Genomic DNA, 13,910 nt, shown 5'->3' on the forward strand with positions numbered 1-13,910 from the left:
TGAAAATGAAATTTTATCAGATTCCAAAGGAAATTCGCCTCAGATTAACCCGGTATATGGATAAGAGTATGGGGTATCCCGAACCAATGGCGCCCAGTACCAAGCTAGTCAAAAGCAAATGAAAGAATGAATGAACTTTGTGAACCAGCCACAAAGAACAAAATTAGAATATAGTTGGAATAAAAATTGGGCTAGAAGAAGCGAAAAGATGTTGACCCGAACGCCGAGGGATGCAACCAAATAAAAAAAAAACCATTAACTCAACAACAGAAAAGAGGAAGAGGGAAACGGACGGACGAGGGGGGATTGAGCAAATATTAAAACCTGCTCATGCTTGTGAGCTTAACCTGCGCGCATAACCATGGTACAACTTCCTTGCTGGCTCGTTAGCCTTCTTTGTGGTCCCCACGAAACAGACTTGCCCTGGCGGCTCTGGCGCCTTGAACAGGGGTCCCTGGTCCGGCTCTGTGAGATCTGAGTAGCCTGTGACACTTTTGGGGAGTCCTGTAACAGATTCCAACATAAGCATAACGTTCTGGCCTCTGATCTGTCCAGTGGAAGGGGTCTCCTAGGCATTGTTTCTTATGCAGCCCCGGTCAGGCAGGGTCTCGGGACGGCACTAAGAAACGCACTTCAAACATTCATGCACCTCTGGCACTTGAGCAAACGGCGTGTTTGGATTCCGATATAGTAGTGCTGTTCGATATGCGGGGCAGTGCAGCTTGGATGAAGATTGTTTGCTTGGTAGGCGAGCTGTGTTAGTCGTCATCTGTAGATAGATTATGCCACCCGTTAGATTGCTCTCCACCCAACAGTGAACGAAAAGAAAAGAGAAGCAATTGGCATTCCAACTCGACTTGTCTGTTTACTCCAACTAGTCCAACTCTGAAATCTCAATTGTCATCAGCCAAGCCACAGAAGAAATGCTTCCATCTAGATAGAGCGTTGGCCTTGTTTTTCCTTCTTCACCCAGCCTTCTCCTAGGCTTGGACGAAGCTCGGACCCGAGTTTGATTCGTAACGATCGTCTGTGCCGTTGTAGGAGATCATAATGCAAGGAGGTAGGCGTCGCTGTTTGAAGACCGTTTCCCTTGTCGAAACAGGGAGACCGTTTCTTGAAGGCCGGCTGACCCCTTGTTCCGCTATATTGAAGTAAGTAAAACAAGAGAAAGAGAGGTAAACAATACTAAAATGGGTGGGAGGTAGAGCAAGAGCAGACGCAATTGGGTGGCGATACGAACTGGGATCCGCGATTTAACAGGCCTCGGCCCAGTTAGCTCAGTTGCTCTTGGTATACGTGAGTATGATAAATTATCCGCCTAGCCAGGATTGAATGTGCTGAGGATAAAAGTATCCTCAAATACTGCGTATAATTACTCGTCTGCCCTTTCTGCCTATAACCCATTGGTCTTCGCATCACGACCAAACCTTTGAATGCAAACTCCTACAGCCAAGGAAATGTTACGCCAAAAGGCAGCAAGAGAAAATTGTATAAACAGGCAGAGGCTGCCGTTCCCCTTCTCGCCTATCGATTTCGTTTCTCATTCCGGTAGCCGCCCTGCTTCATGCTTCAGAGTTGGCCGCCGGGCCTTGGTGCAGCCGCGTTTCAACCTGTGCTCGAAACGCGCTAACGACGACTGGCGCTCCTCATGTGAGTATCAGCCTTCCAGTTGTTAGCGCCTGGCCCGGTTTCTGTTTCACGCCAGCGAGCGCTTGCGTTGTTCGGTTTGTGGGAGTTGTTTCTGGCGCATAAGGAAGAGAAGAGAGAGGGAAACAAATGAGAAACTGCCGGGGTGGATAAATGTAGCATCAGCCATACGGGTTGCTCCTCTCCCGAGCATAGACGTTCACGAACCAAACATGTTCACGTCAAACTCAACCCTTGCCCCGGAAAAGACTATTTCCATGCTGGTTGTCAACTTTACTTGCTCACACTCACTTGGCTTGATATGGATAGCGCCATGTGTTCGAAACATGTACATAGTATGGCCTACCCACCCGGCCACCGTTATCATGGAGTAGGGCTGCTGTTCGAGACAAGGACAGAGTATACACGTATTCATGCCAACTGCTGTCTTGTCTCGCTCGTTCTCCGTATCGTTGCCTATTATGCCCGGGATAATCTGGAGAAAAGCGGGTGCAATTCATTTCCATACAGCCAATTTCTCAAGTTTCTTCTATTGGAAAGCTGGCAGGGGATCCTCCGGCTTGCCGCGCGTGGCTAATGAGTAGACGCACAAAATCGCCCGAAATCGTACGACAAGCACGTTCGATCGACTGCTTTTTCTGGATTTCATCTCCTCTTCGATTTCCGCTTTACTCATGAGGAAGATCACTTCTCTTCTCTTCCTGTTCTCTTTTTTTTTTCTTCTTCCTGCCGTGGCGGGTATTTGTGCTGGTACAATGTCATATTGTGAAAGTTTATGCAATATCTACAAAGAAACTATACGTCACATGGAAGTAATAAGTAACGAAATGGCCCATTTAGGGGAGTGCATCTCGGCTGGCTTCTCCGGCTGGCCATGTTCTTTCCAGCGGATAGTGCACCCTTTCGACGTCTTGTAGATCTTTGCCAGGCATGGCTCCCCTTTCATGGATAGCACTGCCTAGCAGGATGCGGATAGACGGGCAGATATCAGCCAAGCAGACGCGATAGGAGCAAAACTGAGCAGCTCATGAATCAGGCAGGCCGGCTCGGCGCGGCGTGCGCTGGAATCCGCCGCTCAGCGACACGCTCGATATGATTAATCACACCAGCCGCCCCTAGCATCTGCTGGGCTGTGTCCAATAACGCAAGAGGAACGCTCCATCTCCTCATATCTGAGATACTAGAGCATCTGCATGTCTTTTCGTATGTTCCGCTCAGCCACTTGGATTGGCCGACAACTGTTCAAAGTAAGCGATATCGCCCATGCCATGCCTTGTTGGGCATTTGGCAGAGTGCCCTCTTGGCGATGCTCCATTTGATAAGGCAGCTCGATTTATACTTTGCCTAAAGCGCTCTCATGTGCAGTAGCCTACCCTATAATTGCTTGTAAGCTGAAGCATTCATCAGGCGAGAATGTTGCAAAGGTCAATATTGATTGCATAGATGCTGCATTTGCATCCGCACCTGCATCCCGTATTGCATTGGCATTGGCTGGGGGGGGGGCATTTCTCTCCAAACTTGTCTTGTATTCTACTGTACGCTGCTCATAACGGCAATTGGAGCACGTCTCCGGGTAAATGCCTTTGCCTATAGCATCTGACTGCCTAAGTGTACCCCAGAGGCCTGCTGGAATTAAAGATGGATGCACACATGGTCCCCGGTGGACGTATTATTGTAAATGCGGAGATTGGGAGATTCATCTGCTCGCTCGCTCTGTACCTTGCTTGGTTGGCTCTACGGAGTCGATGGGGTGCGTAAAGGCCCGTATATCAGGGACAAGACTACGGGTGAGTTGTTAGTACCGAGCTCGGGTGGCAGAACTGTGCAAGGTATCACTGCCGCTCCGTCCTGCCAGTCCCGTCGCCTTCCAGCACGATGAACCCATGGAATGAATCGAACGCCTTGATCTCCCTAGAACGAATCGGATTTTATTCCCATGCAAACGTAGCCACATTAACTGCCAAAAGACTCGCGTCCTCCACCCAAGGGCGAGGTACAATCGCCACAAGTCACCCCAAGCTCCTGATGAGGTCGAGACACCTAGATCTGGACAAGGCATGTACAAGGTGGAGCCGCGGACGTGGCCAGCGATGCGGCCCTAGCCTCTCCAGCCCAGCCAAAGGTATCGAGTACATGGCGACGAGGTATGCCATGGCGATTTGCAGTTCGCGCAAGCATAGACGGCGGCGCTGCAGGGGTTGGGCGGGATGGGCGCATTCTGGAAGATTGGCAGCACAGGGTGCTCGTCACGGCGCGGTATCGATGTGTTGTCAACTGTTTCTGTTGTTTGCTGTGACTCCCAACCTAAATGCCGTGGATCCTGCGGTGCTGGAGCAAGTCGGGGCTGCTGCTGGCAGCTCGCACAAGGGCCGACTCCACGCAAGGCTGTGCGCAGAAGGGCAGAAGGCTGGCTGCCTGCCATTCCCAGGTTCCCCGGAGCGAGGCCATCGCCCATCGCGTATCACATCACCGGAGCGTTGCTTGTTGACGCATGGCATATGGCATGGCATGGCAAGAGTGCGGCCAACCACCGGCGACCAACCAATTCCACGCAATCGCCGCAGTCTCCGCTTTTTGGCCGTGCCCTTCATCTGGGGACAGGGACAGCCTTGGTAGCCTAAGCGAGCAGCGGGAGAGTAGGTAATATAGAAGGGATATTGTGAAATGAGATGAATACAAGAAGAGGCTGTTCGGACGGGTTGATCACCTGCGAGTTGCGCCAATTACGGGGATTGTGAATCTTCTTAATTTCCTTGAAAATAAAAATAGAAAGAAGGCAAGAAAGAAGCTGCTGCGAATGTCGTATCGTATCCAGGCAGGTATTTCTTTCCTCTTACTAAAATGGGCAGTGCAAAGTATCTGGTACGGATGGCGCAGTTCTTTGCCCATCGCTGCCGAATACGACAAGCCATAGTCTCAAACTTTGGGAATTTGCAGGGAATATTGAACTGAATCTCTACTGTAAAGTTGCTGCCTTTAGCAGTTAATCTCCAATAATCAATGACTGCTACTTTGCAATTTGTGTCACCGTTGCCTTCTTCTTACCTGCCTCCTGCGGCAATAACGGCCTGTATACTCCGTAGCTGGTACTTCAACATGTTTGTACAACAGCCACTAATGCTGCTAAGCTTCGTAGAGCCCAAGTTGGAGAGGGATGGATCGGGTGGAATTACAAGTCCCTCGTACCTTGTGCACGCCTGGATGCAACGCCCTGTACTCCCGTCAAAGGTACCGCATACACGTACCTTGGCCCTGCACCCGCCCGCCGCTCCTTGCACAGCGCTCATCGCTCCATTACACATGAACGCATCCAATTTGTGGCCCCGACCCGCCCATTGGCTGCACGACGAAATGAGTGGCTGGAGCGGAAGGTGCGCAGCCCAATTTGCAGGAGCCAACGCGTAGGCGTTCTCAACCGTTGATTGGCCGGCGCACGTGCCCCAGCAGTTCCCAACAGCTGCTGCGCTCATGTTCCAATTTCTTTTATCGGAAGTTGGCTCCTCACCGTATGCAGGTGCTGCTCACTTCTGACTGTAACTGTGACTGTGCGAGACCAGCAGCAGGGCCGCTAGTACAGGTACGTGCAAGTACGAGAGCATGTCGGAAGGGACGGGTACGAGAGGGAAGAACCGGTACGAGCTGGCTTTCCGGAGCCCGCGCCTAGACTCTCTGCTTGTCTGTCTTCAAGGTGAGCAGTTCCCTGTAGATTTGTTTGGTGCTAGTATCTTAGAGCTCTGGAGCTGCATGAATGATGTATGGACTAAAGGTATAGTTGGTAGGTACCTTATGTATGTCACTCGTGGACGTATTGGGTGCTGTGTACCGTATACCTACGGACTGCCTGCCAACTAGCATCGCGTCCTTGTACTCTCGTGTCCTGTAGCCCGTACCCGTGCGTTGCCGAGCAGGAGCCATGGGAGGGCAGGCGCTGGGCCCGTGCTTCGCCGCAACCTGCTGCGGTTTCCCGTGCGAGCTGCGACAAGGCAGCCCACCGTTGGTGTCTGAAACCGGGCACTGTATGCTGTGCAACGCGATGCCTGAAGCTGGCCGTGCGAGTATGGCTCTGGAAATGTGCGTGATGCACTGTCACGCCCCTCCCTGCGCCCCGGCGTCCATCGCGCCACAGCAAGGCAGTACCGGTACTTGCACGCCCCTCGGCTCGCAGCTCACGATTGTAAGACGAGCCGCAGCAGCCAAGTACCGCAACAAGTGCGCCTGCACGTCGTCAGTGGACCCCTCCCACCCACAGACCCAGGCTTTTCTTCTCTTTTGCTCTCCAGCCGCCCTTCTCCCTTCTCCCTCCCCAAAACAGACCCGACCCAGTCGCAGTCCCAGGCCAAAACATCTACTTCTCCCCCCCAGAAAAAAAAAAGAAAAAAACCCAACCGAGTTACTTGGGCTCCAAGTACTGCTCGATCTTCCACCCCCGAGCTTGGGACTTTGCGAGAACCTGAACCTCAGCCTGACCTGGCCATCGCAAGCTTGCGCTGCACGTCTGGGCCGCGGATCCACAGCCTGGAACAGCTTCTCTCGCAACGACCGACTTGTTTGCTGCGACCTGAGCTGCAGAGTGCCGACACGAGCAGACGAGGCATATCGCGTGCGTAACGAGCTGCGTGCGTGCGTGCGTTGCGTTGCGTGTCCGCCGAAAAACACCCACTGGGGCGACTTACGTACTGTACAGGCTACACGCCATTGCAGGCTGACTCCCGCTACGCTCACCTGCTCCAGTCGCACACGCTTTCCGCATCCCACGCATCTGCTGCTCGTCCAGTAGTATTACCACCTTGCCTCTGATACTGCCGCCACTCCAACACACGGCGAACGACTATTTTGCACTTACTTATCCGTCCAAGACCAAACCCTGGCCGATCCGCGTCTTCACAGCTCTCTCTCCGGAGTACCGGGCAGTACCACTGCATCATTCGCCCTGCCGCTCCCAGCGCCGCGCCAACCAACATCCGTCGTACGTTGATGCTGCTTCTTTTTTTCTCAATTTTTTTTCTCAATTTTTTCTTGTTTGCTACTGTCTACTGTCTGTCTGTCTGTCTGTCTGCCTACCTGCCTCTCCATCTATCCGCGTGTCTGTACTTCCCTCCACCATCCCCATCATCATTGGCCACCCTCTTGTCACTCCCACCCGGCCTCTTCACTTCAGGTCGAGTCAAGGCCAGGCCAAGCCAAGTCAGGCCAAAGCCAACCGCCCAGCCAGCAGCTGGGATTGGCACAGAGCTAAGCTGAGCCTTGTCAGCACATCCATCCATCCTCACGCCGAGTCTCGTCCACGCAGACTCGAATTATTGACCCCCCCAATTCGCTCCCGTTCCCTCTTATTGCCAGCCCAATTAATCCCTCTTGGCTCGTTGTCAATTCGCCGTCCGCACCCGTCACAATAGTAACCCAAGCCCACCGTCGCCTCGGCTTCGGATCTGCCCCTAACCAACGCTTTTTGCTGCCCCCACCACCACGACAGACGCAACTTACTTTCCCACTGCAAAACTTGTACTTTGCTAGCCACCTTCTCCCCCAACCCATCAGTCCACCGCGCGTCTCAGTCAAGCCTTCACCTTTTTTATTATAAATAATATTTTTTTCTTTTTTTTCCCCAATCCCCCCCTCCACGACCTTTTTCGGTGCCACCGCGGTTTCAAGTACTTTGTTGATCCAAGTGGTCTTGCACTACTTTGGCGAATTGTGCAACCTGACCCTTTCGGCCCCCAGCTCTGCTCTTTGGTTGACCAAGGAAAAAAAAGCCGAGCCAGACTTGTCCAAGTCGGATGCTTTAGGCAACATTGACCTACATTGATTGCCTCGCCCGTAAGGACTTCCTCTCTCTCTTCCCCCCTTGCTCCCTCCTCGCCGGCTTCTTCACCTTGTGCCCTCGCAACAGTCCGTCCAGCTTCGACGGGGATGCTTCGTGTGTTCCCATTGTTGATGCGCCAGTGCCCGGATTCATGCTTCTTGGCCTGCGTCGCGTCGTGCCGTTGCAGTTCTTGACGGCATCCGCCGAAGCTTGACTACGCGTGCGCTGCGCGTAAGCGGTGCTTGAGCAGCAGAAGAGACAGACAGACAGGCAGACAGAAACCCCTCTCTGTATTTTCCTCTTTTATTTTTTATTTTTTTCTTGTCCTGCGGTCGACAGCCTTGTCGAGCCCTGGACGCGCCGCGTGCGACAGTCTCTCTGTCTGGAGAGCAGAAAAAAACACGCGCGGGCCCTTTTTTTTTCTTTGCTACATCCTGAAATCCTCTTTAATTCCGCGAAAAGCTTAAAAAGAGACACGAGATCGTTACTGACCTTGTTCGTGTGCGCTATCCTCAGATCATGCAGCAGTGGCAAGTCGGCCCCGTGCCGGACTACGTCTACTCCAACTCCCCCCACCCGTCCAACGACATGCAGTAAGTACTCGATCTCCTTGTTCCTGGTACATACATCGCCATGCGCCGTCGACCATGGCCCAAGGGCCTCACGCTGGCCGGGTCGCTGCCTCTGTACCGCCGCCATCGACGATCGCCCGGCTTTGTACCCAATCTTTTGTTTTCTGTTGTTTTTATTATTTTTACACCTCTCCCCCAGTCGTGGCATCACCGGCCGGCAGACAAACGAAATGCTGTATCACCGTCTGCCTCCTGTTGATACCTTCTATAACTTCGCCCGCTGTGCTGTGCCTGGCGCAGCGAGTGCCCTCTTCTCCCTCTCCCCGCTTCCCACCCCCCGGCCCCCATCTCGAGGGTGCCTTTTCCTATACCATGCATAGTTCCATGTCATGCCGTGATGATTCCCCTCCCCCGCCAGCGAGTCTGCTAACCGGGGTGCCTCGAACAGTAACCATCCTTACCCGGCCGATATGCGTCGCAACGAGCAGCAGCGCATGGAGTTTCCCTACGGCGCCCAGCCCAACATGGCTGCGCAGCAGCAACACCACCCAACGCCAGTCCAGCCGCCCATGAGCGTATCGCAGCAGCCGCCAAATGGCCCGCCGTCCCAGCAGCAGACGCCGACTCAGCAGCCCTCGGTCCAGCCGCCTAATGCCCGTCCTAGGAAGCGACCGGCTCAAAATGCTGCCCCTTCGCCCGCCACGGCCGCCGCTCCACCTCCCGTGCCCCCGGTCCAGGGTCAGCCTCCGGCGCCCACGCCGCCCGCTCCTCAGGCCGCTCCTCCGTCGCAGCCACCGCCTGCTGCGACCGAGGACGCAAACGCCGCTGCCGCTGCCGTGCCTCCTCCCGCTAAGAAGAGCCGGACCAACACGCCCTGGACTCCTCAGGAGGAGCTGCGATTGAAGCAGATGCGAGATGCCGGAAACAGCTGGGCTGAGATTGCCAAGGTATGTATAATGGACCTGGAAGAATGGGGCAAGGCTAACAATCCTTTGCACAGACCTTCCCCACAAGAACAGAGGGCTCCGTGAAGAAGCACTGGTACAAGGATATGCATTATGCTGAGTTTGCCGAAGACGAAGTAAGTAATGTTCTGGTTCCAAGGTTGATGCCTCATTGATTGATCAGTCTGTTCAGAGTCAGGCGCTGTTGAACGCTATTAAAGAGTACGAGAACAACAAATGGAAAGTCATCGGACAAAAAGTTGGAAAACCAGCAAAGGTACGCCCCTCTCGTGTTCCATTTCCACACACACGGCAGAAGAATTTGGTTACTAACTTTCCGCAGGCCTGTGAGCAGTATGCGAAGGAGCATTTTCCAGGTATGCTTACAGTCTTTGGCCGGTAGGGGTTAACCGCAACGATCGAGGTCCCGCTAACTCTCATACAGATCTCTTTGGCAATCCCAAGGGGAGATGAACTCGACGTGATTGCTCACCAGCGCCCTAGCCTGACCAACGCTCCTGGCCGGGCTGTTCGACGATCGTAATTTTTTACCCAGTGGTCGTCTTTTATTTTATTTGGTCTTTGAAAGGACACGGGCTCCGGAGAGCAATATGAAAAAAAATTTCGAAAAAAATCAACACGCTATGGAGAAGGAGGAAACCAGTTCATCTTTGTTTATTATTCTTTTTCGGTCTTTTATGTGTTGCAAGGGCTTCCAGTTAATAACTGCAGATGCAGATTTCTGAAGAAAAGCAAGGAACAGTAAGGAGTACGGCCAGGTTTTCCGCTACTTCGTTAATGGGCAAAAACACGGCTTTTGTCATTATTTTTACTTATTTTTTTCTCCCCCTTTTTCTTCTTGCCTCCCAACTCTTTTCTCCTTCTTTTCGTTGGTCTTGCATTTTTTTTTGCCCTCCCCCCTTTTTTATTATCATTGCCGGGCTTAGAGATATGTGTGTGCGTTTCTTTTTGCGTTTGCTGGGCGGGAAATAAATCAGTGGACGGTCTTGGCTGGCGTTGGTGACGGGTTCTTGTCGTCCTTTCTCTCTGCCTGTGCTTGCTTTGAGGGAATACGGCTCCGTGGCCTTTAGCCTCTTGACTCATACCCCCCTTTCTCATTTCATCACTTTCTCTTTTTCTTCTACAACGATACCTACCGGGTGGATGGGAGCGGTGGTGTTCAACGGGATGAGATGATGGAGAAGAAAATATACGGCGAGGCCAAGGGGGCCAACAATGATGAATTTCCCGGGCTGGAGATACTGGAGGATATAAAGCAAGCAGCCTATGCCTTGATGGCTGGGGATGCAGAAGACTGTCGCTTATAAGAGGGGATCACTATACCCGAAGCAGATGTTTTTTTTTTTTTTTTTTCGTATTTTCCTTAATTCGATTTTTATCACTATAATATGAAGTTCATTTCGATTTGTTGCGTAAGAATGGGGGTCTTGGAATAGCAGCTGGCAACCACATACCTGCGGTGGTCCGTGTATCAGAAGTCTCTACCTGTATGAAGTAGGCGGTGTGTATATCAGATGGAGCCTGTGATGAGTACTTGAGCAGCCGGTACAGACGGTACAATGGAATATACGCCCGCTAGATGTACAGCCGTTAGTGGCTTCACTTACCCCTGTTTGGCGATACATTGGCGACTCGTAGGAGTAGAAAGTAGAGAAAACATTGCTGGTATGCATACCCCGTCGCTGCGTACCTGGTAGTGCAGCGCCACGCGCGCGTGGTTGACACTAGATCCCGGGGCATCGCTCCGGTTTATTCGGCGATGGGGCTGCTACACATGACCTGCTTACCGGTTAGGCAGGTATCTATCTGACTGCCTTGGGGGGGCATGTATCTCCAAGTCTCCAAGTAGAGAATAGGGAGACGAGATGGGAAGCGGCGGCCACTGGTTACGCGAGATGCTGGGGATTTGGTAGGCACGCAGACGAGGCATTGGAACCTGGATCTTCTCTGTGATACCGCAAATGGTGTCTTTATCTCTGCGGAGGTTTCTGTTTTTCTGCCCCGTGCCAGCATGCATGCACTGCCACGTGCCTTCTAGGAGCAGAGAGACTGCCGCACTCCAGCGTAGTCGACGACCTTGGCTCTACTGCTTTGTAGAGGGTGTTTCCGATCTCCCAGATGGACCATCCAGCCCCATGTCGGCTTCAGCCCTACGAGATGCAGCGGGAGGAAGGGGACAGCACAAAAGCTAAAAGGCAAGGTACATCCCTTGTCCAAGGATGGATGCATCGAAGGCTTGTTGTGATAGGTACTTGAGCTTGGAAGATGGTGGTGGAGGGAATACTAGGTAGGTATCGTGTACGGAAAGGGGTACAAGCTACAAGGTAAGCGCTAGCGGCAGCAGTAGAGGAAAAAAGCAATTCAGCGTCGCGACGGAAGATCGTTTGGCGTGAACCCCCTCCCCGCGCTAACGTTAGGGGCCATTTGTGCTAGGTACCTTCTGTACTGTAGGGGTTGTTGACATTGATTGACACCTACTGCAGTGGACTCGCTTTCTATGGGGGGTCTTTTTTTACTGGAGCTCAGGCGATAAGATAAGGCGTGGGAATTTTTTTTTCTTCCTCCGTCTTTTCTGTAGTGATAAGGCGATAAAGCAGAGGCAGTGTTTCCAGATATACCAACCCCATCAGCCTCTGAGATTTTTTTTTTCTAACTACCACTTGACAATTGAACGATTGTCATTCCAAAAGGCAAACATGAAGCGCAAGCTCAACGAGAACGACGTGCCAACCTCGGCTGCTGCGGCCGAAGCTGAGAAGCAGAGCGAGACCGCGACGACGACAGCGGCGGCTGAAGAAGCGACGTTTGCAGACCTCGGACTCGATGCCCGGCTGGTGCAGGCCGTTGCAGAGCAGGGATTCTTGAAGCCCACGCTGGTGCAGCGCAAGGCTATTCCGCTGGCGCTGGATGGAAAGGATGTGCTGTGCAAGGCGAAGACTGGGTCTGGCAAGACGGCGGCGTATGTGCTGCCCGTGCTGGCTGGCATCTTGAAGAAGAAGAGTGTATGTTATGTTACGAGAGGTCATTAAAGCCGGAAGAGTGTGCTAAATTTTTGTTTTTTGTTTCTATAGGTCGATTCTGCGGCTGCCACGACGGCTCTGATACTGGTCCCTACTCGAGAACTTGCCGACCAAGTCTTCAAGTCGATTGAGCTGTTCTCCGCCTTCTGCGCCAAGGATGTTCGCGCCGTGAAGCTGACTGACAAGCTCACCGATGCGGTGCAGCGATCTCTGTTATCGACCTCGCCCGATATTGTCATCTCTACTCCCGCCCGAGCCTGGCACAATGTCAACGGCAATTCGTCGGCCCTGGTGCTGGACAAGCTGGCATACCTTGTCTTGGACGAAGCCGATCTCCTCTTGTCGTATGGATATAGCGAGGATTTGGAGAATCTGTCGTGGTCTATTCCCAAGAGCATCCAGACGACCATGATGAGTGCTACGTTGACGACTGAGGTGGATTCTTTGAAGAAGATTTTCTACCGTGAGCAGCAGCCTGAGTTGTTGGATTTGGAGGAGCCTGATGCGGAGGGTGAGGGTGTTACGCAGTTGGTGACCAAGTGAGTTTTGATTCCTTTTCCTTGCTTTATAGCATATAATATGATACTGACATTGGCTACAGGTGTGGTGAGGACGAAAAGTTCCTGCTCATTTACGTCATCTTCAAGCTTCAGCTGGTTAAAGGCAAATGTATCATTTTCGTCGCCGATATCGATCGATGCTACCGCCTGAAGCTCTATTTCGAACAGTTTGGCATCCGAAGCTGTATTCTTAACTCAGAGCTGCCGGTCAACTCTAGAATCCACGTGGTGGAGGAGTTCAACCGCAACGTCTACGACATCATCATTGCCTCTGACGAGAAGGAGGTTCTTGGTAACGAGGAAAAGGCCGAAGAAGAGCAAGAGGATGAGGAAAACGAGGGCGAATCGAAGGAGGAGTCTCGGCCCAAGAAGAAGCGGAAGGCCGCCAAGGGAGACGTTGAATATGGTGTTTCTCGAGGTATGCATATCCACCACACACAGGACCCTGGATGTTGTTTTACTAACTGTTTTTCTGTAGGCATTGACTTTAAAAACGTCGCTGCCGTGATCAACTTTGACCTTCCCACATCCGCCTCGTCATATACCCACAGAATAGGCCGTACGGCACGAGCTGGCCGGACGGGCATGGCGCTGTCGTTTGTCGTTCCCAAGGATCTCTACAAAAAGCACATCTACACATCCATTACCAGCGCAGAGAATGACGAGAAGATTTTGGCGAGAATCACAAAGCAACAGGCGAAGAAGGGCAAAGAGCTGAAGCCATACGACTTCAACAAGGACCAAGTGGATGCTTTCAGATACCGAATGAACGATGCGCTGCGTGCAGTGACAAAGGTGGCGATCCGAGAGGCCAGGACGAGGGAACTGCGTCAGGAGCTGCTGAAGAGCGAGAAGTTGAAGAGGTGAGTTTTGATGATGATTTTGCAAAAGCTGATTGATGCGAGGACACGATGCTAATTTTTTTCTCTCCCCTGGATAGATACTTTGAAGAGAACCCTACAGAGATGAACCACCTCCGCCACGACGGCGAGTTAAGAACGGCCAGACAGCAGGCCCATCTGAAGCACGTGCCGGACTACCTCTTGCCTAAAGAGGGCCGACAGGGCATTGCATCCGGGGATATTGGCTTTGTGCCGCTGAAGAAGCACGATAGACGCGCGGGAACCAAGAGGAAAGGCGGCGGCAAGAGGAAAGTGGGTACACGAAAGGGAGATCCCTTGAAGACGTTTAAGGCGAGACGGAAGACGAAATAAGGGAAAGATTGGAAGAATGAGCGTGTGAAATGGCGGCATCTTTTTTTTCTGTTCTGTTTTGGAGTGTGATGATGGAGCGATGCGGCAGTGGCTGCGTATATAATGCGATTTACATATAATACATACATA

At 52.4% G+C, this 13,910-nt stretch overlaps 3 protein-coding genes across 3 annotated transcripts; all 3 read left to right on the forward strand.

Annotated features, from left to right (window-relative positions):
- Window positions 1-3,854: 3,854 nt before the first annotated feature.
- On the forward strand, window positions 3,855-4,268 carry TrAFT101_011835 (uncharacterized protein; the record flags this gene model as incomplete). The annotated part of the gene is made up of 1 exon (XM_066129390.1): window positions 3,855-4,268. One exon carries the CDS (start codon window positions 3,855-3,857, stop codon window positions 4,266-4,268), a length of 414 nt encoding a protein of 137 aa, XP_065985524.1.
- A 3,701-nt stretch (window positions 4,269-7,969) lies between these two features.
- Window positions 7,970-9,440, forward strand: TrAFT101_011836 (uncharacterized protein; the record flags this gene model as incomplete). Its single annotated transcript, XM_066129391.1, has 6 exons — window positions 7,970-8,043; window positions 8,471-8,969; window positions 9,023-9,103; window positions 9,160-9,243; window positions 9,310-9,343; window positions 9,412-9,440. 6 exons carry the CDS (start codon window positions 7,970-7,972, stop codon window positions 9,438-9,440), a joined length of 801 nt encoding a protein of 266 aa, XP_065985525.1.
- Window positions 9,441-11,532: 2,092 nt separating this feature from the next.
- Window positions 11,533-13,894, forward strand: DBP9 (ATP-dependent DNA/RNA helicase). Its single transcript, XM_024902042.2, has 5 exons — window positions 11,533-11,989; window positions 12,059-12,546; window positions 12,609-12,985; window positions 13,046-13,430; window positions 13,508-13,894. The coding sequence occupies exons 1-5, from the start codon at window positions 11,684-11,686 to the stop codon at window positions 13,779-13,781; spliced, it is 1,830 nt and encodes a 609-aa protein (XP_024757733.1). The 5' UTR covers window positions 11,533-11,683; the 3' UTR covers window positions 13,782-13,894.
- The last annotated feature ends 16 nt before the right edge of the window (window positions 13,895-13,910 follow it).

This window comes from Trichoderma asperellum, chromosome 7 (assembly GCF_020647865.1).
Source record: "Trichoderma asperellum chromosome 7, complete sequence".
Lineage (NCBI taxonomy): Eukaryota > Fungi > Ascomycota > Sordariomycetes > Hypocreales > Hypocreaceae > Trichoderma > Trichoderma asperellum.

Bases quoted from the DNA above. Each gene is read 5' to 3' on its own strand.
- DBP9 (XM_024902042.2), top strand. From the start codon at position 11,684: ATGAAGCGCAAGCTCAACGAGAACGACGTGCCAACCTCGGCTGCTGCG. The intron at 12,986-13,045 runs GTATGCATATCC...GTTTTTCTGTAG, and splicing joins TGAATATGGTGTTTCTCGAG to GCATTGACTTTAAAAACGTC. The intron at 13,431-13,507 runs GTGAGTTTTGAT...TCCCCTGGATAG, and splicing joins AAGAGCGAGAAGTTGAAGAG to ATACTTTGAAGAGAACCCTA.